The sequence below is a fragment of the Populus trichocarpa genome, chromosome 1 (assembly GCF_000002775.5).
Source record: "Populus trichocarpa isolate Nisqually-1 chromosome 1, P.trichocarpa_v4.1, whole genome shotgun sequence".
In the NCBI taxonomy this organism is placed as follows: Eukaryota; Viridiplantae; Streptophyta; class Magnoliopsida; order Malpighiales; family Salicaceae; genus Populus; species Populus trichocarpa.
The window spans coordinates 44,562,395-44,587,391 of record NC_037285.2 but is presented as its reverse complement, the minus strand read 5'-3'; the positions used below and the strand labels follow the sequence as shown (position 1 = coordinate 44,587,391).

Sequence of the window (24,997 nt, the reverse complement as noted above, 5' to 3'; positions counted from 1 at the left end):
TAGATAAATTCATCTTTCTCAGATTCCATCCATGTGCTGTATACATGACCTTTTCTCACATGTAACAATCAAAATGCTTAAATTTATCCTCTGTCAAAACTTTGCCAAGGATAATGTTTCACAGCATGCAGACAATGATCTAATAGTTTATATTTTAAAATATTTCTTTGACAGTGATCTTCTTTATTCATGAAGAATAATTATATCAGCATTCACATAGTTTTGATCTTACATATTCCGTATGTTGAGAAACAACTGGTATTTCTCCGGGTGTTAAACTAGGGTTAAAGTGGGTATCAGAACTCACTTTCTGCAAAGAAGGATTAGTATTTTTCCAGGTCTTCTCACCTCAAAATACTCAGAAGACAGAAACCTTCCCTTCATAAAGTTTGAATTACAGGCCTCTGTAATAACAGTTACTTCCATTTCCATATTCTATGACGAATTCACCTCCGAACATCTGCCAGGATTTTGCACCCTGGCAATCACTAATAATGCAGTGTATAAAAGAGCAAAAATGGCATTTTATACGCTTCCCATTTCTCTTTCTTTAAGCATGCATCTTCTCCGTAAGGAAACTATGAGCCAACATCACACAAAGGAGTTGAAATAGATCTCTCAAGAATCAATAATTGAATAGAAGCTTCTGTTCCATTAATGATAGTAAGTAACAAGAATCGATAAGGTAAATGAGGATGCAAGTATCATCATGCGAGCAAATATCAACAGATAAAAAGAAAGATGCAAGTTTCTAATACAAATCATATTGAATATGAACACCAAAATTTTGTACTCTTCATCTTTTCTATTCCGATTAAGTTGCTTATTGCATTATCCAGTAGCAATGAAGAGTATAGGTAGGCAATTGCATAAACTATGATGTTTAATAGCATCCAAGAAGAGATAACTTCCAGCAACATAAAGAGAACCTAGGAAAAGAAGGCATTGCAAGATTAGGCAGGATGTTGTGGCCAGGTCCTGTCAGCTTGCAGAAATACGTGCTACAAATATAAACATTTTAAAATCCCTTTTGCGAGGGAAAGGATGGAGGATCGACAATGATACCACAAGTGCCAGGGAATAACTTTTGCATAGATAAAAGACCCATTACCCTCCAGGTTATCTCCTGATTATTTGATAGGAAGGAATTCTGAGAAGAACAACCATCCTGCTTCAATGATAAGAGGAGCTTCCACTTTGTATTCTTGTCAGAGAGTAGTACGCTCCTCCACTACCCAATTCCATTAGTTGACTGTGTGAACCTTGTTCCACAACTTTTCCATTCTTGATAACTGAAATGCAGTTGGATTTCTGTATTGTTGACAGCCGATGAGCAATGACTACACATGTTCTGCCAACCATCATCTTCTCAAGTGCCTCTTGAACTAAGCTCTCTGACACACTGTCAAGCGCACTAGTTGCCTCATCCAGCAAGAGGATTGATGGGTCCTTGATTATCGCACGAGCAAGTGCTATCCTTTGCTTTTGACCTCCAGACAACTGAACCCCTCTTTCTCCACAGTAGGTATCATATCCTTCTTTCATTCCACTGCAAAAAAGGCACAAATGAAATGGAATGAGAGGTTAATAGCTTCAATTTGCAGATTCTCAGATCAAAACCAGGCAAAGAATATTTACATACTTTGTTAATTTATATCGTAATGCGTCCTTAGACAGCTCAATTCTCGCCCTTAAAAGTTATAACCATTACTTCTTTTGGATGGAAAATTAATTCTGTAACATTGACTATAACATCTTTCATACCTGATGAATTCATGTGCATTGGCAAGAACTGCAGCCTTTCGTATCTCAGATTCTCTTGCATCCTCTTTACCATAGGCAATATTTTCACGGATAGTACCAGCAAACAGTGTTGGTTCCTGGCTGACTAACGCAATATGAGATCTCAGCAACCTCAGATTGTAGCTCTTTACGTCCTGTCCATCAATAAAAACTGTTCCTTTCATGGGATCATAAAACCTCTCTATAAGTCCAATGACGGTAGATTTTCCAGAACCACTTGGTCCCACCAGTGCCATTGTCTTCCCTGCATCAATTTTAAGGTTCAAGCCCTTGAAGATCATTTGGTCTGGTCTTGTTGGATATGCAAAGAAGACATTGTTGAACTCTACTTGGCCCTTCAACTTCTTTTTGATGTCCAAAGCACCCCAAGAGTTATTTGGGTCAATCTCGCTTTTCCTATCTAGGATTGCTAACACCGATCGAATGGCATTCCCTCCTTTCGATAAATCATTGGTCATACTTCCAGCTTCTGCAATGACATAAGCAGAGAAAAGCAGTATCAAAAATGCCTGGAAAAGGTGCTCTGGGGATATCAAACCTTCCGTCAAAAGCCTTCCTCCGTACCAGAAAGCTAGTGCAGTAGAAGCTGTATTAAGAAATTGTGAGCTAAACAGGCCAAAACCTGACAACCAAGAGTGTCTAGCACTCTCCTCTCTGGGACCTCTCAAGGTAGCTCTGAAAAGCCCCAACATTCTTCTCTGAGAAGAGAATGCGGTTATGGTTCTATGGTTAATAACAGCTTCACTTGCCAACTGACTTCCTTCCTTTTGAGCTTTTTGTGCCTTCCCTGCCATGCTTTTCATCAAAACACTCTTTGAATAATAGCTCCCAACAACTAATGGCTGTACTGCAATCATCACAAGGGCGAGCCTCCACGTGAGAATAAGCCCTAGTGTATAAGCAAAGAGAGACCCGAAGAATGCTTGAACCAGCAATGACATTCGGTCCCCAACAAGAGATCGAAACATGTTGGCTTCGGTGGCTAACTTTGCACAAATTGATGCACTTGTGTTCTCGTCATCATCAAACCACCCTATTTCAAAAGTCATCAGCTTTGCTAGCAGTTTCTCACGTACTCTCCTTGTCAACTTTTCTCCCATGACTGCAAAATTGTAGTGTTGGAGGAGACTGGTGATGAAATCTAGAGCAGCAATGCCTAAGAAAACAAGAGACAATTTGTTGGATTTATGCTTGGCGGCGGATTTGTCACTGAGAAAGTAGTTCGATATGAGCGATCCCACACAGTAAGCATTAATAGGTTGAACTGCTCCAGAACCTATTGCCGCCAAGCATCCAATCAAGGCACTTCCCCATTCCGGTGCATTCATTCTCAGCAGACGCCACTGAGAAGGAGCTGGATAATTCAGTTGGTATAAATCATCTTCGAAACTTTCATCTGCGGGATCGTAGATTGAGAAGGAATAAGGGGTGCCCATAGAGAATGCCGGGCTAAAGGGGTTTAACAGTGGAGTGCCTGGAACGCTTCTTCTCACACTCAGTGGGCTTGGCGCAGGACTCATCCTGTGGAAGCTATGCCCATCATTGTGATAAGTGAAGTCATTAGAAGCTTCATTTTGTGATGCCATCTGCAATTGCACCATCCGGAAGTATTCCCCGCCCTGTCCATCATTTTTTTGCATTAGCTGTTCATGTGAACCTGATTCGATTACTCTCCCTGCTTGTAGAACCACAATAAGGTTTGCTGTTCTGATTGTGGAGAGGCGATGCGCAATGGTGATTGTCGTCCTTCCTTTCGATGCCTCATCTATTGCGTCCTGAACTATTCTTTCTGACTGTACATCCAGTGCACTGGTTGCTTCATCAAGAAGCAGGATTTTGGGGTCCCTGATCAGAGCCCTTGCTATGGCAATTCTCTGCTTTTGGCCACCAGATAGTTGGAATCCGAATTGACCAACCTGAGGAATTCATGAAGATGGTGTTTAATCAGGAACTACTGTAATCTATCTTACGTTCTGACCTTTTCAGACTTCAAGAATTCTAGTTAACTGAATTAAATGCCAAAAATGACTGTTGAATAAATGTCTAGGAAATCAAGAACAGCATGTTAACTTAACATACAGAATTTGAGTTAAATGCCTAGAAACAAAATTCATAAATTAATTGTTTTCCATTTTCTTACTAAAGAAACATCTGAGACCTGCTATTAGAATTTCTTTCCATCAATATTTCTATGAAATTCTATTGAAATGAATTCGAGAAATAAATTGTTAGTTTAAAAAAGAAAAAAGATAGCTTACTTGAGTTTCATATCCATCTGGTAACTTGGTAATGAAGTCATGAGCATTTGCATCCTTAGCAGCATTTACCACATCGTCCATCGATGCTCCTTCCTTCCCAAACAGTATATTCTCCTTTATAGATGTTGCAAAGAGGACTGGTTCCTGGTTAACCAGACCCATTTGCGATCTCCACCATTTGAGCTGAAGCCTATTTACTTTGTGTCCATCCAAGAGAATTTGTCCTTCGTTGGGGTCATAAAATCTTTGAAGCAATGAAATCACTGTGGATTTTCCAGAACCACTGCCTCCCACAAGACCAACTGTCTTACCTGCTGGAATCGTGAGATTCAAGCCTTGCAAGATTGGTGTATCAGGTCTTGATGGATAATTAAAATATATGTCCTGAAATTGAATTTCTCCTCTTATATATGACAAAGCCTTCCCCTTCTTATCCTCCGAGTCTATACTAGGAGTTCGATCAATCATTTGAAAAATACGAGTAGAAGCAGCCATTGCCTCTGTGATGGAAGTTAGATTTGGGAGTGCTCCTAAAACACTCCTGCAATTGCAGAGTAAAAACTATGAGTTCTTGAACTCAAATTAAATCAGTTAGTCTGCTTCAAAGAAATTATCAAAAGAGGAAAATAGAAACAAAAGGAACTTACAATCCTCCCATGATGATATTGATTCCAGCTACGAAGATAGAGCCTCCTTTTTCTCCTTTTTCTGTCACCAAATAAGTACCTAACCAAGCCTGAAAAGACCATCCAACATAAATCATTCCCATGCTCCCCATCAACAGTCCCTTTGCGAAACCTTGCTTTATTCCTAATTCCATTGTTTGTTGAAGTGCACGACTGAACTTATCAAGTGTTTGATTCTCTGCTACATATGAATATACAGTTCTTATAGATGAAACAGCTTGTTCGGCTATCCCGCCAGCAACTCCATATGATTCAATCATCTTCATGATCACATCCATCATGAACTTCCCAAATACAAGTCCCGGGATAATGAACATCAATGTGAGAGGAAGAGCTGCCAGTGCAAGCTTCCATGACAGCATGTAAGAAGTCACGAGGCAGAAGACGAAGGTTGACATATATGCAAGGCAGTTGGGTATCTACAAGCAGCATAAGATCCATTTTATAATTTTAATCACAGCATGGAGATGAAGGAAATAGTTTTATCTAGATTACTTATTGCTTATAGTCAGGTCATGCTTCAGGGATGGATGCTTGAGCAAGTGACCAAACATTTTATCACTTTTCCTCCAGACAGATTCAAAGCCAACAGGCTAACATAAATATGCATGTATTTGGTAGAACATTTTATGCTGAATAATATCAAATTCTCGACTTAAAATGCAGGAATTTTTTTTAATTTTTTTTTTGGGGGGGCCATGCTTGTGAGGTTTGGCACTGTACAAACCTTAAATCTTAACTAATATGTAGTCTTTACCACCAACGTAAAAGCACTTTTGAAGTTGTTTCTATAGGAGTTAATTTCAACGCTCAGGCTTATGTGCAAGTGAATTAAAGGAAAGAACAATACTAAACGAAAACCTTGTCGCATATTGCTACTTGGATTGAATTGGCATCATTAGAAATGGTTGAGACAACTTGATGCGTGGTGGAAGAACCAGCTTCTTGGGTGTCAAAGAAACCAACTTCTTGTCTAAGGACAGATTTCAGATATTCCATTCTCATTATAGAGGTTTGTCTCTCAGCAGTTCTTGTCCAACACAGTCCTTCTGCAAAAGTAAAGATCAACCAAAATGCAACAAAGAACAGAATTAGCTTCCCTGTATCTGTTGATTAATGTTTTTCAATTGAAAATAATGAAACTTGAAAGCAGTTCATTAGATTTACTAATAGTGAACTCACCAACAAAAGCAGAAAGTCCAACAGCAATTGCAACATATAGCAGCTTGAGAGAGTACTGACAAGTAGAATTAAAAACTCAAATGAGCTTTAACAATCAATAATATTAAGAAGGATCAAGATGAATTCTGATGCACTTAAGGTGAAGAACTTCTAAGAATTTACGCAAGCCTTAGGCATGAACTTACACCAATAACTTTTACATTTCCATTGTGTAGTACGAAATCATGCATGTATAAGCACTGTGGAGGTAGTTTCTGCGTTGGATGAGCTAATTAATCAATCATTATGCAGATTACTCTAGTTTATATTGGATATATAATTTTCAGCTAAATATATGGAGTCAAAACCTTCCCTCTCAACATATTTTCATGTCTTCAAGACATATCCCATGCCAAAGTCCTTCATTTAGGTTTTTTCTACTACTGTAGACACATCAAGTAATGTCACTGGTGCAACCTTAACTATAGCAAGAAGGATAAATAGAAGGGATTGCTAGAACAAGATAGTTTCGAGGACTTCAAGATGCTCACCTTGTTCACGGTATCAATAGACACAGATGCACTGGAGCTTCCATATTCATTGATAACATGGCTAAGAACATACATTGTGAGAGGATATTGCAATCCATCTCCAATGCTGCCCAGAACCCCAAAGAACATCAACAGCTTGTCTTTGCTATCAGCATACCGAAACATGCTATCTTTGCCTCCCATTGTCGACTGTGCTAATTCTAGGAGAGCGATGAAACTTTCAACGGTGCATTTAGCTTCATCAATGCTTGAAATTTCAAAACATAGATTGCTTTTTATATGCGTTGTTAAGGAAATATTTAATTATTTGCGTCCCTCTCTCTTGTATCGTTTTATCCGCTATTGTCTTATGCTAATCCAATGCCAAATGCATTTAGTAAATTTGCCGGCACTTACTTACGGAAGGGAATCAAGGAATCTAAAAGCAATCAGGTTGCCTGCCCTCATTTTCTCTTTGGATTACTGTTTATTTTATCTACATGTTGGTCTAAAAAAGTTGCTTGGATTTATTGTTCATCACTATTGTTGAAGAAGATTTTGACACTTCATTCTTTTTTGGCTTTTAAGCAAAATTCTGCCTGCAGCTATGACCTCCTGTCAAAAATGTAAAAACTGGATACTAAATTGTAGTAAAGCACTCTGTTGGTGAGCATTGAGACTTTACTATTTCTTAAAGCAGAAAAAATATGTTCATTACATCTGCTGCAAGTCTCTTACGTAGGACAATAGAATTTTACACCACTAGTCAGCATGTGACACGTGTACATTAAAGACACTTGTTATGATCTGTTGCCCAACACATTCCCATGTCATTTATGCCCAATCGTCTTTGATGAAGACCTGTCATCAATATCAAATTTGAGGCATTTGCCAAGGATCTTGCTTCCAAGACTGCAGACAAGTTTATACTCTCTTTTTTTTCTCTTTGTTAAGAAGGTATCTTCATACACAAAGTTTAGGGCTTACAGAATCTTTATGTTGCTGAATAACTGGTGAATTTATTGCAACTTGCAATGGAGATAGCATTTTATTAACATTAAATTTCTTTCTGATAAATGTTATCACCTCAAACTACACATAAGACTGAAAAAAACTGCAGTTCAATCTTTTTCAGTTTTCCTAAAATCCAAAATAAATATCGCATCTTTAAATTAATCCAATGCGAGTTTGACAAAAATAAAAAAACCCAAAAGATCAAGGTCTTTTAGAGGCTTGTGGATGAATTGAGAGATTAAAACTAGTGGACTTGGTTTTCACAAACACTTGCAAAACAAATCCTGTGTTAGACTTAGAAGACTTTTTTATACTTAAATTAGCACTGGTGTATGAGGAATGAAGCCTTAGAAGCTGTATTGTGTGTGTTTATGGAGAAAATGTAAGAGATGATCGGAGGTTAAAGCAGAGAATGTGAGTTTCCAGATAGGAACCTAGTGACTGCCAAGGCTGTCGCTGCGCTAAGCGATGCAAGACAACCTGACTGTCATTGTGCACAACCCTTTGTACAAGGTAGTTGCCTCGTGCAAGGCTGCTGGCAGTGGCCTTTGCTACCTCGCCATCCAGTAGCAAGTTGGCATGTGTGCTAGACCATGCGTGTTAGCGACCGGCGTTGCTGCTAGTGGAGGTGCAACGACCTAAAACTATTTTTTTAAGATTCCAACCATATATGACCGGAACAATAGCTAAAAGTTTTTTAAAAAATATCATGAGAGAAATAATTTACTTTTGGGAAAAACAAATTTGCATACAAATTTAATTTATAATTAATATCCATAATAATTAAAACATACAATCAACAACCATAATTATTTAACAAAGACTCTGATATCATGTAGCGGAAACGATAAATTTAAAAATTTTCAAGAGTCTCAGGAATTCCGTTAGATATATCTAGAATTGTTTAGGGTTTATACGGAAATTATATGAATATTAAATGTTCTTTTTAACTTTGAATAATTATTTTAAGACTAGGTTGTCGCAAACCACAAGTGAAAAATCTCTTAAACCTTTTTAGAAGAGAGGGGTTGCTACACCTTTGATAGTGCTAGCTTTTTTTTTGTGTTTAAATGTTTTTGTATTGTACTATTATACTATCATGTATAGAAAATAATAAGCATAACATTCTATTTATAGAGAAAACTAAAACCCTACAAATGATAAAATATCAATTTGCACCTTATTATATTACATATATTATTTTAGGATAATTTTAGAAATTATCCTAGGTCTAAAATTGTAATCCCCTGTATTAATTATATTTTAGTCCTCAAGTCTAAAATTTATTTACAGTCAAGTCACTCTTGATTAATCATCTCATTTTAATTTTTGACCAATGATTCTTATATGTGTGACTTGTTAGGTTCCCTAATAAGTTGGCTCAAATATAAATCATAATCCTAAATAAAAATAGGATTAAATAAATTTAATTTAATTTAATTTATTATCAATCCAATAATTAATTGATTTATATTTGAAGATTAAGTATAATGTCTAACAACTTGTCATAGTCCTCTAAATATTAAAAAAGTTACAAGTGGTTTGACTTAACCTTTCAATGATTAGTTTCTTAATTTAATTATCATCCCCTAAGTATTGAGGACGTCTTTTTAGTTAAATTATTTTAGTTCTCAACACTATAGTCATTGATAAACTCTTCTCAAATCTCATTCCATTTTGGCCAAAGATTTCACAATCAATACTATTTGAAAAGATATGGAACATTTTTTTTAATTCACTTAGGGTAATAAATCATCTCTTGCTAGCTCAAATACCTTTATATAGTTTATGTTATATCCATTATCTATTTGTTTTTTACCTTTGATTATGATAACATGTGGTTATGATCAAAGTATAATACTTTTTATATAAGATAACTTAGGAATTTTAAGTCTAATGATTATTTACACAACTACCATGTGAGTCTTTTCATAAATGTGGGTGATTTCTCCATATGAAATTCTCTTATTAATTAGTTCAGTATGCATGTTATCTGACAAATACTTATATATTAGTTATATATATTTCTCAAACTTTAGTTTACGAGGTTAACTATATTTTTTATAAAATAATAATTAATACGCAGTTTTAATAAAATATTAACAAAGAAACAATGACTTGCTCAATTTGGAATCAAGCCGAACATGAAACTCGACAGATATGCGTGTTCAACGATGCAGCAAATACAGCCAAATTTATGATTCCCTTGCCGTAATCTTGCTTTCTATCTACAGATCACAAGGAGAAAACGCAGTCCCCTTCTTTTAGAAATAAAGAAATACTTTTTGAGGCTTTCAATTTGAAAATCATCCATAATCTGCCAACTGTCAACACCATTGAAGATAAAACATCATAGAAAACTCCGAAGTACAACCAGTAATTAAGAGGATGAGAAGCTTGCCAGAATGAATTATTAGCATCTTCCATAACAGTTAATAACATTCTCTATCAACAATATATAAATGAAGAACCTGTCAATTACTCAGAATTCAGTGCATAAAACAGCAAAAAAAGCCATTCTCGGGCTGCTGATACCTCCTGCTCCATGCATAGATCTTTTTCATCCAGGAACAGAAATTGAGATCGACCTTCCCAGAATCAATAGTTGACAAAAACAGAAAAAACAAGAAAGAATCTTTTCTCATCAGCACTGATAACACTCGAGTATTTTCCAAGAATCAATAATTGACTGGAAAAAAAAAATACAGAAGAAGAATTCTTTCTCGCCAATGCTAAGAACACGCAAGGAGCTCATTCGCCGTCACTGGTGAATTTTCTTTGGAAGTCTCAGGTTCAAACCTTAAGATTTCTTAGGAATTTCCTAGCAGCTAGCACAGAAAAGCAAGTTACTCATAACAGTTATAATAACTATTTTTCAACTACCACTTGCCATGCCGATGCACAAGCTATACTGTTTAAGCATCCAGTAATGGATGTGTTGACAAGACAAGGCAAGCTGCGTGTCTGGACCGGCCAGCTCGTAGAGATCGTCAGGCACGTCTGTGATTACTCTCTCGTTTTGTTCTTTTATATATATACACTATTTAATTGACCCGCGCGGAGGGTCAGAATAATAAAATTTTTAGAAAAAAAATAGCGAAATGACTTAGAAATGACTTAGCCAACGTGAATATGTAGGATTATCCAACTCTTTTTGTAAAATAATAAAATTAAGGGATGAAATTAAAAAATTAATTTAAAAAAAAGAAGAAAAAATCATGAGTTAACCAGAGATAACTAACCGAACCAGTAATCTAGATCTTGATCTCTATTGCATATAACAATTTTTTATATAAAAAATTATTTTTCATCTAAACACATGTCAAGCGGTTGCATTAGGTTTTTTTATAACAAACAAGACTTTTTTGGAAAGAAAAATAGTGGTGGTGTGCTCCATTTTCAATAAAATTAATGTTAAATGATAAAATTAAAAAATAAAATTGATTAACAAATATTAGTGTTAATTTGGATTAACAAATATTAGTGTTAATTTAGATTAACATCTCACACTTGTGACCGAGGTCATAAGATCGGGATCACTACACTAGAAAAAAATTACAAATCAAACTACAAACCAAAAAATATTGAAAGATGAAATCGAAAAAAAATCAATTACAAAAATAATATATAAAAATAAAAATAAAAGAATAAGGACTAAACCTAATATAAAAATCAAATTTCAATGGATGAAATTGAAAAGAAAAAAATAGCAATTAAAAGAATGAGGATCAAATCTGATATAAAAATCAAATTAAATAAAATCTTAAGGGATGAAATTGAAAAGAAATAATAGCAATTAAAAGAATGAGAATCAAATCTAATATAAAAATAAAATTTAATTTAATTTTAAGAGATAAAATTGAAAGGAAAAAAATCAATAAAAAAAGATCTGATATTTTCAAAGATTAATAAAAAAAATAAAGACTATAACTTAAATAAAAATAAAATGAAAGGACACATTTCAATTTTTCTTTGGCCGATGCACATCCCGAGGCCATGTAAGAGAGAAAGAAAAAAAAAAAAACTTGGTCACCACCAAACCACCGAGAATCACAATACATGCACCACTTTATTGGAAGCATCACCATATCATTTTCCATGTGCTAGCGCGTGTTCTTCAAACGACTACACTACACTACACACACAAATAAAACTAACTTGCATTAACAAAAAAAATATATGAAAAGTTTAAAAAGCCTTTATTCACGCGTCATTTGTATTTTTACTTTTTCTAAAGAGTATTATAGTATTTTTATTGTTCATATTTTTTGTGCAAAAAGACTAATCTAACCCACCCAAATCAATAATAACGAATGTATCTATTTGAAAAGACAATCCCAACCCTAAATCCAAGGCTAATGTATTTGAATGGAGGCCTAAAGCAATTATTTTATTGTAAATAATTTATGTCTTGCACTATAGTGAAAAAGCTACACCTGTAGGTTTTTATTAATATATAAAAAAATAATGCTTTCTAGGCTTTTGAAATAAAATAATGTTCAACAAGGTCTGCCGTTAGACTAGGGGTGTTAAAAAAATGGGTTTGTTTGTAATATTTGTATTATTTAAACCAACTCAATCCATTAAAAATAAATATTATAGATATTACAGATGATAATAGATAAAAAAACTTAAAAAATAGATACACAAACCGGGTAATGAGTTAGAATTTTTAAAACCCAATCAACCCAATCCAATCTATATATCCTTATTATATAATATTCACGAAAAAATTAACCGAACATGATTTATTAAACTCGTTTAAGTAAAAAAAAATATAAATAGAAGTTATAATTTATAAAATATTTTAAAATTTAATTAAATATAATTATATACTCAAATGCGATACAACAACGCACATAAACACTTTTAATTTAGATCATAGGAGGGGGGGAGTGCCAACCTTCATTGTATAGCCCCATGCCCATGAGACCTGGTGATGAACCCATGAAAAAGTACAAGAAAACATCAAAGAATTTCTTTTGCAGAGAACATTAGGTCCTGATTATTGTTACTCAGTCATCCCTTCGATGACTCTACTCACATTCTACTCAGAATCCCAAGTTCCTGAAACATTCAAGCGTGCAAGTAAACTGCGTTATTTTTCGAAATGGCGAAATCTCTTGAGCCGGGGAGTCTTCAGCATTCTCTTCGACATGTCAAAATTGAAAAAAACATATAATTAGTGCCACTGCCACTGTACGTAAATCGCAAAACCCTTTGTTTTGAAAAATGAAAAGGAAAAGGAAATAGGTAGAAAAAAACACATCATTATAAACCCCACAGGATTCTGCAGAGACTTGTAAGCGGCAATGTGGCATGCCATCTGACATTTTTATGACTGTCTGTTTGCCCGACTCACAGTCAGTACATTTACATAATTTTATGCAATCACACCCTTACTGGCCAAGAAGCATAAAACTGAGCTTGAGCAGTTCTTGGGCTTTTATTTAAATGTCAAACTATAGTTGTAAGGATGACTATCTATTTTTTACTTAATTATACAATAATAAAAAAAATAGTTTTAAAAAATATTATCTGTCTAGCTGTGAGAATCTATGTAAACAAGGAGGAATCATGAAAATGTGGAGATATAGTTTAATAACCTGATAACTAGATGCTAGATGACTAGAATTTATAGCTGCGTCCATTTATAACCTATAACATTTATGTCATCACACACTTGATATTGTCACTTTCTTGTTTCATTATCAGTATCCCAGGGCAAAGCTTGCTGCAAACATGAATGTAGTACCCTGAAATGAACTGAAGCAAGAACTTTCAAAAGGAGGAGAGGATACATCATTGAATATGCGAATGACGACCATAATGAAAGTTAAGGGAACCGTAGTATCTTCAACAACAACAACAACAAGAGAAGAAGAAGAAGAAGAAGAAGAAGGCATGTACCTAATGGAATAGGAGATAAAAAGTTACAGCTCTCCTAGCATAGAAACCTCTGTGCTTGAAGGCAAAGAGTATTGGTCCTCAGTACTGATCATCTAATTGTTCTATACCAGTTGGCGTCGACTAAATTTGCTATGCAGGGACCAAAAGACTTCATTATGCTAATCCCAACTTTAATGGCAGACCTTTACACTGTTTGACAGACAAGATGGCTTTTAATCTGGTACTGTCTGCTCCATTAATCTTCTAAGACCTTGTTTTGGTAGCCAACTCTACTTTAAAGCCCCAGCAAACGAGTGATATCTAGATGTACGTAAAAATATGTACTGAATTTTATCAGCATAAAGGATAGGCACTGAAATGGAAAAACTGGCAAGTTTGACATGAGGCTGGGAAATAAAGAGAGCGACACAAGAGGCTGTTAGGAATGGAAATGTGAGTGTTGTGCAGTTGTTGATAAGGTTTGATCCTAAGTTGGCTTGTTTTGAAAATCATGCTGGCGAGCCTCCGTTGTTTCTTCCTGCTAGAGAAGGGAAGAGGGATGTTTAGAATCAGATTCTGACATCAACTCCATCTTCAGCTCATGGGGATCAGGGGGCCAAACTGCTTTGCATGCTTCTGTGATGGAGACACATTCAGGTAGTGTCCCGTGCTTGGAAAATTCTTTCTTTTAATTTATCCACATTCAATTCTATCTTTTAAATCCTTTGCCATTCTTTGGGTTCTGATGCAACCTGCTAGCTGTGATCAAGGCTTCAAATGACTCATACTAAGTAGATCTCAAGCTTTTGTGCAGTTGTAGTTTCATAATTCATTTTCCATGTGATGTCAGGTATCATGAAAATCCTCCTGAGACGACTCTATCAGGTTGCATCCCTTGGAGACCACAAGGCGGCTGAAAGACTGCTGGAATTTGATACCTGTAATGCGTATGTATTGAATAAAAATGGCCATTCACCCCTTCATGTTGCAGCCAAGAATGGCCATGCCAATGCAATAGAAAGAATTATTCACTGCTGCCCAGATTCTGGAGAGCTTCTGGACCTAAATGGCAGGTGTTCTTCATTTTTTCCATTCTTAGTAGAAAAGTAAGCGTGGTCAGGGGTGTCCTGGAAACAGCAGAACTACAATGGCTCATAAATCAAGCAGATAATGGATCTAAGAGCCAGAAATGAAAGCTTTTGGAGGAACACTAATAGCAATGGTAGCAGTATTTACAGCAGCTTGCGCACTTGTAATATGCCTTAAGAAGTTCCTGAATTTCTCCTTGAATAAGTTTGTAATAAATGTTGTTTTTTTAAAAAAAAATTATTTAAAAATATATTAAAATAATTTTTTTTATTTTTTACCTAACCATGTTAAAATAATAAAAAAATACTTAAAAATATTAATTTAATTTTTTTAAAAATAAAAATCTAAAAAAATACGGTCACTTATGAGAATTAAATAAAAAGTGTGTTTCTATATATATTTCTCAAAAGAAATCTCTTTCTCTTTAGGAATTTAATAGAAATAGTATACCCAAAGTTTACATTTTTTTTTTTTTTATCAAGCCATATACAAGTAATTCACATGGAGAAAATAATTTTCTGAGCTCACTTACATCTTGTCATTTCGAGATGGCAAGAAAGGGTTTTTGAGGTTACGAAAACAGAAAGCCTAAAACCCTCGGCAGTCCTCACATCTTGTCATTTCGAAGACAAAGCCACTGCTGCTTAATCATCCACCCCCACCAAATGCCATGCCCAAACCCAACAGCCTAAGTAATCTCTTCCGTGCCGCCTTCAAAACCACCAATACCTCCACCGCCTCCGCTGGTGACAGAACTCGCGAAAGCTTCATCACCAATCTCGAATCCAAAACACACTCTAAAAAACCCCCCAAACCAAAAACTTCCTCTGAGTCCGAAAAACAACCTAAAGCTAAAGCTAAACCTCAACCTCCTCCGTCACCTGCAGTTAATTCTAGCCTTCATGCTCTCAAATTAGAAGACTCCGATTATGGTACTTTTTTTTGTTCTTTTTTAACAAATGAGAATTTTTGTTACATTTTATTTTAATGTTTTGTTTTGTGTGATTAATGCAGAGGAGTCAGTAGCAAACCCGACAATGCAGGACATAACAAAGATTATAAATGGTATGTTTTTTTATTTTTTCTACTACATTAATCAGAAACAGGGTGCAATTTTTAGTAGCCAAAAGAAAGAAAAATTAGATGTTAAAGAATTGGTTTGTGTAATGTAATGTAATGTTATTGTTTCATTTCAATTGCCAAGAAAAGAAAATTAATAGAGTATTTAAGTTGTTAGAGTTCTAGTTTGGATATCTGGGTTCATTCAAGAAATGGGGTTTCATCATCATTATTTTTTTGCAAATTGGTTTTTTCTGTGTTGTTATTATTATTATTATTATCTTGTTTGATGGGTTTTGATTATTTTTTGCAAATTGGTGTTTTTCATTTTTTTTTTCATTTTTTTTTGGTAGATGGTGTGAAAATTAACACACCGGATTCCGAAGAAGCAGAAGATGAGGAACTTGTAAAAAAAGCTTTGGAGATACCATGGCTTTCAAGATTGAAGAATAACAATATAGGGATGCTGCGAAAAGACGTGTCCCGTGAAAGGAAACAAAAATGGGTTTTCACATATAGTCAGGTCAATCATATTAACCGAATTGTTGATACATGTGCCGACAAGCTGGGGACAGATAATGCGATGGAGGTATTTGGAAAATTGGGAAGGGAAACAGGTTTGAAAGAGTTCAATGCATTGATGAAGAAGTACATCGAGCAATGCAGGGAAACTGATGATGAGAGTGTTGCAATGAAACATATTTCTGCAGTTCTTCAACTTTTTAAATCAATGAAGGAGCAGGGTTTCTCGATAGAAGAGGAAACTTATGGTCCATTTCTTATACTCTTAATTGATAAGGGTATGGTGGAAGAATTCCATTTTTTCTCTGACATTATCAAAGATACAAATCCTAGTAAAAATGCACGATTAGGTTACTACGATATGCTGTTATATATTGGTGTCAATGATGAAGAGAAGATTCAGGAACTTTGCAATTATATTTGTATTGATGATGGGGACAATAATATCAGTTTACGAGGTATGTGCCTTTTGTGTTGGTCTACCTTAGAAAATAACTATTATCTGACATATATGTTTTCAATCAGCATGTTGAGTGTCTGGAAAAAAAATTGGCAAATCATGTTCTCTTGAGCCCTTTATGACACAATCAACTTTTGTGCATTGGGCATTAGTGATAACTACATGATCTTATTCCTGTTGCAGAAAATTATTTGCTGGCGCTTTGTGAAAGTGACCAGAAGAATTACCTGTTGCAGCTCTTAGAGACTATGGATATAACAAAATTTTCATCGTTGGACCATTTAGCCAGTATCTTTAAATCCTTAGGGAGGCTATCATTGGAGTCCTTTGCAAAGAAGTTCCTTTTGGTGCTCAAAAGTTGTGGTATGTTACTTATTCTATTATTTATTTGAAATCGAGAATGCTGTACTGATTATTTATTGAAGGTCATGAATAGCTACTGATAGCTGGAAACTGATTTGCTTTTCTAAATCAAAATAAAAGGTGTTGGCATCTTGAACTTTTTCTAAGATGTCATTTTTCAAATTATCATTTCATAGCTACATTTTTCATACTAGCTTCTTTGAAAATGTATCACTTCTAAGAAATTAATTCAATTGGATTGCCTCCAATGACCACATTGTAGAACCCATACTTTTAATTCACAGCCCTCTGATACAGGATCTCTAGAGGATCTTTTTCACTTTCTTTTTTTCCCTTTTAAATGAAGATCTTAAACCAGACTCTAGTTCTGGTATCTGAAAGAGACTGAGAATGTATGAGATCGGATGAAGACAAAGCATGCATTTCTTCTTGACACCTTCATCTTATATGCATTGTAATGTATTACTATGATAAAGTGCAGATTATGGAGCAGAGGATATCTCAACTCTCATCTTTAGTTATGCTACTAGCATCCCAAATTTAGTGGTGAGGAACTTCTCATGAATGCTGCTGGTAATGTCCTCAAGGCCATGATTCTATGAGGCACAACTGCTTAAGATGCAGTTTGCTTCTTTGAAACAAGCTCATTCTGAATAAACTTGAGGGGAACTTGAATGTTGTTTGCATTTATAATTAGTGTCCAATAGTAAGCTGCTTGTGATTGATTCATAAGCATACTAGTGGTATTGTGATGTTTCAAGATTTTTATTTTCTATACGCTTATTTATTTACTGTCTATTTGGGTTAATAAGGTGGTGGTGATGAGCCAACTTTGCTTTTAGTTTGATCATGAATTGGGAAACTAATGAGTATGAAAATAATTCGCTTATGGTAACTGCAAGTTTGGTAAAAATGGCTTTGCTGTGCTTATCAGAAAGTGATTCAGAATGTAAGCTGTGGAACTGGTAAAAATTGTCTGATTAACTACTTATTACATAATAGGACCTAATCTAGTTTCAAGGAGATCTATTTTGAGAGTCACTTTTGACTAAATTTTTTCTTCTGTTTAATTGATAGGAGGGCATTAGTAGTCATTGAATGGGATGCAAGATTGGTACCTGGGCAAGCATGAAAATGTCAAGATTTATTGACACTTTATGTCATTCAGGCTGGTGCTATATATTAGAGCTCCTCATCTGGATTATGCCATATCAACTGTTTTAATGTTATCTGTCACTGTGGCTATCAGTATGTGCAATTTGTCAATCACAAGTGGCTGTTTTTTCATCACAACATCACTCCTTTGTCCTTACTTTTCACTTCTCTTTTCATAGGGCATGGTGTTGATTTCTCTTGTTTGCAATACCTTGACAGTAGTTGGATATGTTAACGGCCAAAATTACCATATTAACTGTTCTGTAACTCTGTCTTAAATTCTGTAACAAATACATATGAACTCAGATATTTTTAGTGTTTGCACTATGGAAAATCCATTTCAATGTCTTTATGCATGAGATTTTAAATTGGCTTTTAAACACGATGAATGTGATGTTGCCTGTTGTAGGTTGAGGATGTTGTTTCAAAATTCAAAACCTTGCACATGATAATGAAGATGAGTCCTTCTTCAACTTCATATGAGAAGCTCGTCGTATACAATTGTAATTTACTTAAGGTATGGCCTAATCTTTTTTACTAAAAGGGAAACAGATATTCAAGGTCCTACCTTCTTCAGGTTGCGATTCATTTGAAAAGTTTAAAATGGGAATTCTCTTCTTGTTCAGGGACTTAACTGCTTAAGAACCCACATCAAACTTATAAAATACTATCTATTTCCATATATAAAATTGATCTATATCTGTTCATCTTAATGCAGGTGCATCTTGCTCTTGATATAGTAGACCAAATGTGTAAAGAGGGTTTAACCATATCCATAAACACAATACATTCAATATTGAATGCTAGTGAGGAGAGCTTTGATTTTAATTTGGTATGTTTTGTTGACTCTACATATCTTGGCATTATATATATATTATATTGGTCATTTGGATACACTAGTCCATGTCTCATAGTGTGATCTTACCTCACCTGAGGCCACCAGAATTGACCTTTGAACTCAAGTTTGATTATGTTACTGAGTTTCACTGATGCTAACCTGTGTTTCTTAATAGCCGCAGATGCTCTTACAAAATAACATTATGCGTCTTCTTTGCAATTCAGTTCCCATGAATCATATTTGCTGTTTAAATTATTTTCGGCTTTATTCTACTATATTATCTATTGCTCTGAATTGTTTTTTCATGCCTATCTTTTCTCACCTTGTTTGATGTTTAGGTTCGGCGAATCTATTCATTGATTTATCACCTGGACTTGACACCAAATAATGAGACATTTAGGAGCATGATAAGTTTAAGTGTGAAAATGAAAGATGTAAGTTGCTAGTGGCTCTCTTTCTTGCTTGCTCTCTGCATGTGTATCTGCTGGGCTGTGCACTTAATTTTATTTTCATTTCCTATGCTATCTTTTGCAAAATGATATTCCCATGTGCAATGGTTATTTATTTTTCTCCATCTCTTCCTATTCAATGCAGTTTGAAGGTGCATATGGTCTGCTCGATGATTTGAAGAAATTGAATTTGGCACCAACGGCCAGCATGTATAATGCTATAATGGGTGGATATTTTCGAGAGGTAACTTAACATCTCAAGATATTCTTCCTGCTCTATCTCGTGTGTTTTTTTATATTTTTTTACTGCAAGTTGGTTTTGACTCGTTGCACAACTTGTGACATTTTCTGCAGCTTTGTTTTATTTGGTACCTCATTATGCCAGTTAATATGGATGTTACATCTTCTGCAAGTATACTTTATATAGTTTTGACCTGTACATGGGATAACTGCTAGTTGCCTACTTTTACAACACTTGAGAGAGAGGGGAGAGGGATGGACATGTGGTGCAAAATGAGGTAGAGGTTGCACCTATTGGGGGGAGGTGAAGGTGGTTAATGATATGCGGTGCTTTTGAGTGACTGGATTTGAGGCAAGGGAGACACAAACACAAAAATATAGATTGAAGGTAGAGGGTGATGTAGCTCAAGGTACTGCCAAGGAAAGAGAGTTTCTTTTTATACCATTTTATTTCTTCATGTCCCAAGCTTTATGGGATGTAATGACCTTACTACAGATTCCTGAAGAAGCTAGGGAATAGTTGCTAGATATGTTTAGGACTGCATAGTTTATTTACTTTTTTCCCGTAAATTTATTCATTCACGAAGGAAAACTAATTGATTGTATGCAAAATAAGGATTCATGTAATAATGTCACTTTGGTGGGACGGGGACTTTTATTCATCTCTAGTACCATTTCAGATATTTTTCTTTACCCTGTAGTTATGGGTCTGATTTGTAATCACATGAATATTATGATTGTGTAAACTTTTCTTTATTTGTTAGCTCGAACATTTTCCTACAATATTGAGTTGCTTCTCCTATATACGTTGATGCTACAGATATGATATTTAACTAGCACAAAACTTCTTATGTTACACTCTAGATTTTGTTATTCTTCTTAACCACATGCTTTTTTACTGTCTTCCTCTTATGCCGAATGATCTTCAGAAAAACATTAGGGGCGCGTTGATGGTTCTCAAGCAAATGAAACTTGCAGATGTGAAACCAGATTCGTCATCTTACAGTTATTTGATAAGCAACTGCAACAATGAAGAGGAAATTATCAAGGTAGTTTGAGACTTGCATTTTAGTCAAGGTGTCATGTTTCCCTTTCTGTATGAAAGGAGTACAAGCTAATATTCTTGTGTACTTGTCGACTTGCATACTTTTAAATAAAAAGAGTGCAGTGTCAATACATCTCAAACACAACACATTGTGGATTGCCATCTGGTTATTTTCTTTCAGTATTATGAAGAAATGAAGGTTGCTGGAATTCAAGTATCGAAGCAAATTTTTATGGCGCTTATTAATGCATACGCAACATGTGGGCAATTTGAGAAGGCCAAACAGGTAAGCCGTGTGTAGATTCCCTCAACCACCACATATTTTCAATATAATTTCATCACTTTCTATCCTTTGAATTGTACATAATTTTTTTGTGAACGCTTCTTCCACGACCCTGTCATTCCCCTGCCAATCCTATGGCTTCTTTGACAGGAACCTCTCTAGCTGACATTCATCAAGCTCACAAAAGCTCTTTTGTTATGATTTTCTAGTTTCTTATTTTCTTTTAGAGGATGCCCATCTTTCCTTTTGTGATCCCGTCTTCTATTTCTTCTAATAAAATTTTCTTCTTGTATCAAAGGGGAAAATCCCAGTATTAATCTGTTTCCTCCCTATTTAGATAATTTTGTTTTTTAAGGTACCCATATCACTAAGCAGTCTTTATGATTCAAATAATATATGTTGTCTATGGTTATTTAACATATCCAATTCAATGTGGTAGGTACTCCTAGACAAAGAGTTTCCAATTAAACACTTAAACGAAATTAGAAGTGTGCTCGTCTCAGCTCTTGCTTCACATGGACAAATGACTGATGCCCTTAATTTGTATGAAGAAATGAAGCAAGCTGGATCCAATCTGGAACCCAAAGCTGTCATAAGCCTTATAGTAAGGTTTTTGTGTATACATGCTTTATGCCCTTTGTTGTGGACAAAAATGAGATTCTTTCTAAGATTCTACTTGTTTAGGAGCACGTTGATTCTGAAGGAGAACAAAGCAGACTGCTTAAACTACTGGAAGAATTGGATGATCATAATTATTGGGTGGATGGCTGTTTCAGAGTTATCCTATATTGTATTCGCAATAAGGATTTAAGGTAAACTAACATTATGCTTTCACTTTCTTGAATGATCTATCTGCTTGACCAATTGCTTTTGTTTTTTTCTTGGGTTTTGCTTAATAAGGTCATTATATTTTAAATTAGGTCTGCTGTGGATTTGCTCAAGCAACTCAAAGATAGGTTCTCTGATGATGAATTGGCAATGGAAGTTCTGTTTGATGAGGTTTGCTTTTGGCTGTCCCTAGACCACCTTTATTTTAGTATGTAGCTCTTCAAATGTAGATGTTTGTCTCATTTTCATTTATAGCATAACCTTTGGCATACTGATGTTCAGACACTAAAGTTTTTGTGTTGTGGAGAAACCTTTCATATACCTTAGACTGTATTACTGTGCTGTTTTCTGAAATATGTGGATTGCAGTTTGTGAACTTGTAGGGTTTTTGTTTTCATTTCTGATCTGTGATTTGTAATGCGTTATGTAAACCTATGGATTTATGGAGCTTAAGGTACAAGATTTTACTGTTCTGACATAATGAAATCTACTCTCTGGTTTGACTATCATTATTTTGTAGGTTTTCTCACAAGTTGCTGAGACAGAGCCTGCAAATGTGCGGATAGGCATGGACTTGCTTCAAGCCATCAAGGATGAGCTCGGTGCTTCACCTTCACGAAAGTGTCTTGATTTTCTCCTTACTGCTTGTGTTAATGCCAAGGATTTGGGTAATTCTCTCTTGGTTTGGAAAGAATATCAGGCAGCTGGGCTTCCTTACAATGTTACGAGTTATTTAAGGTATTTGATTCGTGTCCCATTTGTTAGTTCTAGGCTTCGGTAAGATGGAAATGTTTAGATTCAAACTCTTGGCCTTATATGGGGTTTTTCCCTTTGATGCTTTGTAGGATGTACCAGGCCCTTTTGGCATCTGGAGGCCACGTATCTGCAAAGGTTATGCTAAATAAAATTCCAAAAGATGATCCCCATGTTCGCATTGTAATCCAAGAATGTCAAAGAACTTATATTGGGCACACTTATATAAAGGGAGAAAAGAAAAGAATCAAGGAAGGAAGAAGGAAAAGGAGTGTCTGATAAGATAGGTTACAATTTTGATGGGTATTTGAAAGAAAACAAATCAAGGCCCTTGTAGTTGTATCAGATCATTCATTCATATATTCTTTGCAATAGTTATTAATAAAGATGACATGTTAAAGGCCACGCCTCAAGTTAAGAAACGGATTTTGCTCTGTATTGAGCTGAGCTCCATGTTCGGGAAAGAACTTTGGGCTCGTTGTCTGTTTTACGATTGGGAGCAATGGCTGTGAATGAAGTCTTTAAATGCCTTTTCAGTAAACCTTAGGCAAGCTTTGTTTTCTGATCTTGGACATAAAATATGGAAGCAGTGATTGTAAGACTTGCTTGCCAGCTAACAGTGCAAGTATGCAGAATCTAGGATGAACTTTCCTGAAGGAACCATCTCTTGTCTGCAATTATGAGTTATGAATAACATAGCGCTTGGGATTAAGAGAACTCCCTTTTGTAGCAGGAGGAATCTCAGATATTAGATTTGAGCTTGGGGAGCTATAAATTGAGGATTTAATTGAGTTAGTAATCAGTACATGGAAAATGACAGATAAACAAGCAAAAGCGAGCATTAATACGCATGCAAGACACAATTTGACCCCTTGCCCTTTAGCATCTTTGCGACCCTTAGCTTCGGTGAAGTCAAAACATGCTTTTTGTTTTATTTTTGTGTAGGCAGCTAATGGCGTAGCGACCATCACAAATTAATGCTGAGTGTTAATTTCTTTATAAATAATATTTATTTTTCTCCTTACTCTATATTATTAATTCAATTTTCACAAAACACCTACAACTTTATACACCACGAGCTATTTGTAATAAGTTGACATAACTATCATCTATATATAAATAACTCTGGTCAACACATAAAATATTAAGTCAAGCTAGGCAAGTAAAAGTCATTCACAACATATATTATTCTTACCTTTTTTTATATATTTTTTTCTTGCTTCTTGCATTATTTTTGTTTCTGTAGATTATATTTTCCTTTTACATTTACTAACTTAAATATTAAAATATTTTTTATTTTAACATAGGATTTATGTTACAAGAAACACCAAGCCTAAAGAGAAAAGCTCACATTCAAGCTGAATCATTATAACCCAAGACTCGGTCATGGAAAAATCATTTCTATTTGAAGTTGTGTTCATCAAAGTTTATTTTAAACAAAAAATTGGGTTTCGTGTTTTGTTTCGGTTGGATTGGGTATAAGTTCTCATGGTGTCGGGAAACAAATTTGACACTCAATTGATGTTCGGTTCAACCAAATCAAATCAATTTTGTTGAGTCAAGATAATCTATACTTTAGAGATCAAATTGAAACTTAAACAAATTTTCTATTTTTTTTAGCCAGCTCAAGGAACAAAAGGGAGAAATGATTGATGTATATAACCCACACGCCAACATGCAGGTAAGGCCACCTCGCTGTGGTGACATGTGTGCCTTCCTCCAAGCTCCTAAGGTGGTCTTCACTAATGCCATTAGAATTGTGTCAATAGTGGCATCCTTGTGAACATACGGGTGTAAAGATCCAATGTAGCTTTGCTGACTCATTTTTTTGTTCTATCTTCTCTCTCTCTCTCATCTTATCAATTTTAATTTCTTACTCTCTCCAAAATAGAAAAAGAGTTCTCAATTAATTTTTGTATCAAATTTGATTTTTATTATTTTAATTGTTATCTTTAGTAATAATTGTTTTTTAATTTTATCTTTTAATATTGTATTGATTGGGAATTGAGCTTCATAATTTTTTTTGTTTCCTTCTCATGGAGTTATCTCGGTCTCATGATCTGAGTTGTGAATTTGACAGGTTCAAACGGGTTTACTTAAGTCTTTTTTTATCTTTTTTGTTAATTGATTTTTTTTCTAATTTCATCACTCTACATTGGGTTGGTTAGAAATTAAGCTTCATACTTCTTCTTTTTTGCTTTTTATTAGGTTATACCGGTCTCGAGACCTGAGTAATGGATTTAGCAGGCCAAGCAAAGTTAACTCTGGTTTTTTTGTCCTTTTTTAAAAAACTGTTTTTTTTTTTCAATTTTCTCCTTCAATATCGGGTTGGCTATTAGCATCCTAATTTTTTTAATTTTCATTATATGAGAATATCTCGTTTGTATGACTTGGATCTCGTATTTGGTAAGTTAACCAAGGTTGATTAGGGTTTTTTTTCTTTTTTTAAATTGAATAGTTTTTTTTAATTTTATCATTCAACATTTTCTTATGATCCAAGCCTCGTATTTGGTATTTTTTATTCTTAAATTAATTAAAAATATATTTTAGATACTATCTTTTTAAATTCCAT

The 24,997-nt window shown here is 34.9% G+C and overlaps 2 protein-coding genes across 3 annotated transcripts; one reads left to right on the top strand and one right to left on the bottom strand.

The window, feature by feature from the left end:
• Positions 1-848: 848 nt before the first annotated feature.
• LOC18095900 (ABC transporter B family member 15) lies at positions 849-6,642 on the bottom strand. The gene is made up of 9 exons (XM_052448174.1): positions 6,460-6,642; positions 5,930-5,984; positions 5,609-5,796; positions 4,709-5,166; positions 4,062-4,602; positions 2,541-3,719; positions 2,465-2,496; positions 1,765-2,409; positions 849-1,549 (listed from the first exon to the last, which is right to left on the bottom strand). The coding sequence occupies exons 1-9, from the start codon at positions 6,640-6,642 to the stop codon at positions 1,174-1,176; spliced, it is 3,657 nt and encodes a 1,218-aa protein (XP_052304134.1). The 3' UTR covers positions 849-1,173.
• An 8,276-nt stretch (positions 6,643-14,918) lies between these two features.
• Positions 14,919-22,830, top strand: LOC18095898 (pentatricopeptide repeat-containing protein At4g04790, mitochondrial). 2 transcript variants are annotated; one of them, XM_006370557.3, is made up of 16 exons: positions 14,923-15,362; positions 15,445-15,495; positions 15,843-16,469; positions 16,655-16,834; positions 17,316-17,380; positions 18,399-18,506; positions 18,708-18,821; positions 19,166-19,261; positions 19,422-19,520; positions 20,446-20,565; positions 20,743-20,847; positions 21,284-21,448; positions 21,529-21,656; positions 21,765-21,843; positions 22,193-22,410; positions 22,518-22,830. In XM_006370557.3, the coding sequence occupies exons 1-16, from the start codon at positions 15,101-15,103 to the stop codon at positions 22,702-22,704; spliced, it is 2,604 nt and encodes an 867-aa protein (XP_006370619.3). In that variant the 5' UTR covers positions 14,923-15,100; the 3' UTR covers positions 22,705-22,830. The 2 variants fall into 2 exon arrangements, with proteins under 2 accessions (XP_024455185.2, XP_006370619.3); XM_024599417.2 differs by lacking the exon at positions 22,518-22,830 and having other exon boundaries at positions 14,919-15,362; positions 21,765-21,880; positions 22,193-22,352.
• Positions 22,831-24,997: the final 2,167 nt, after the last annotated feature.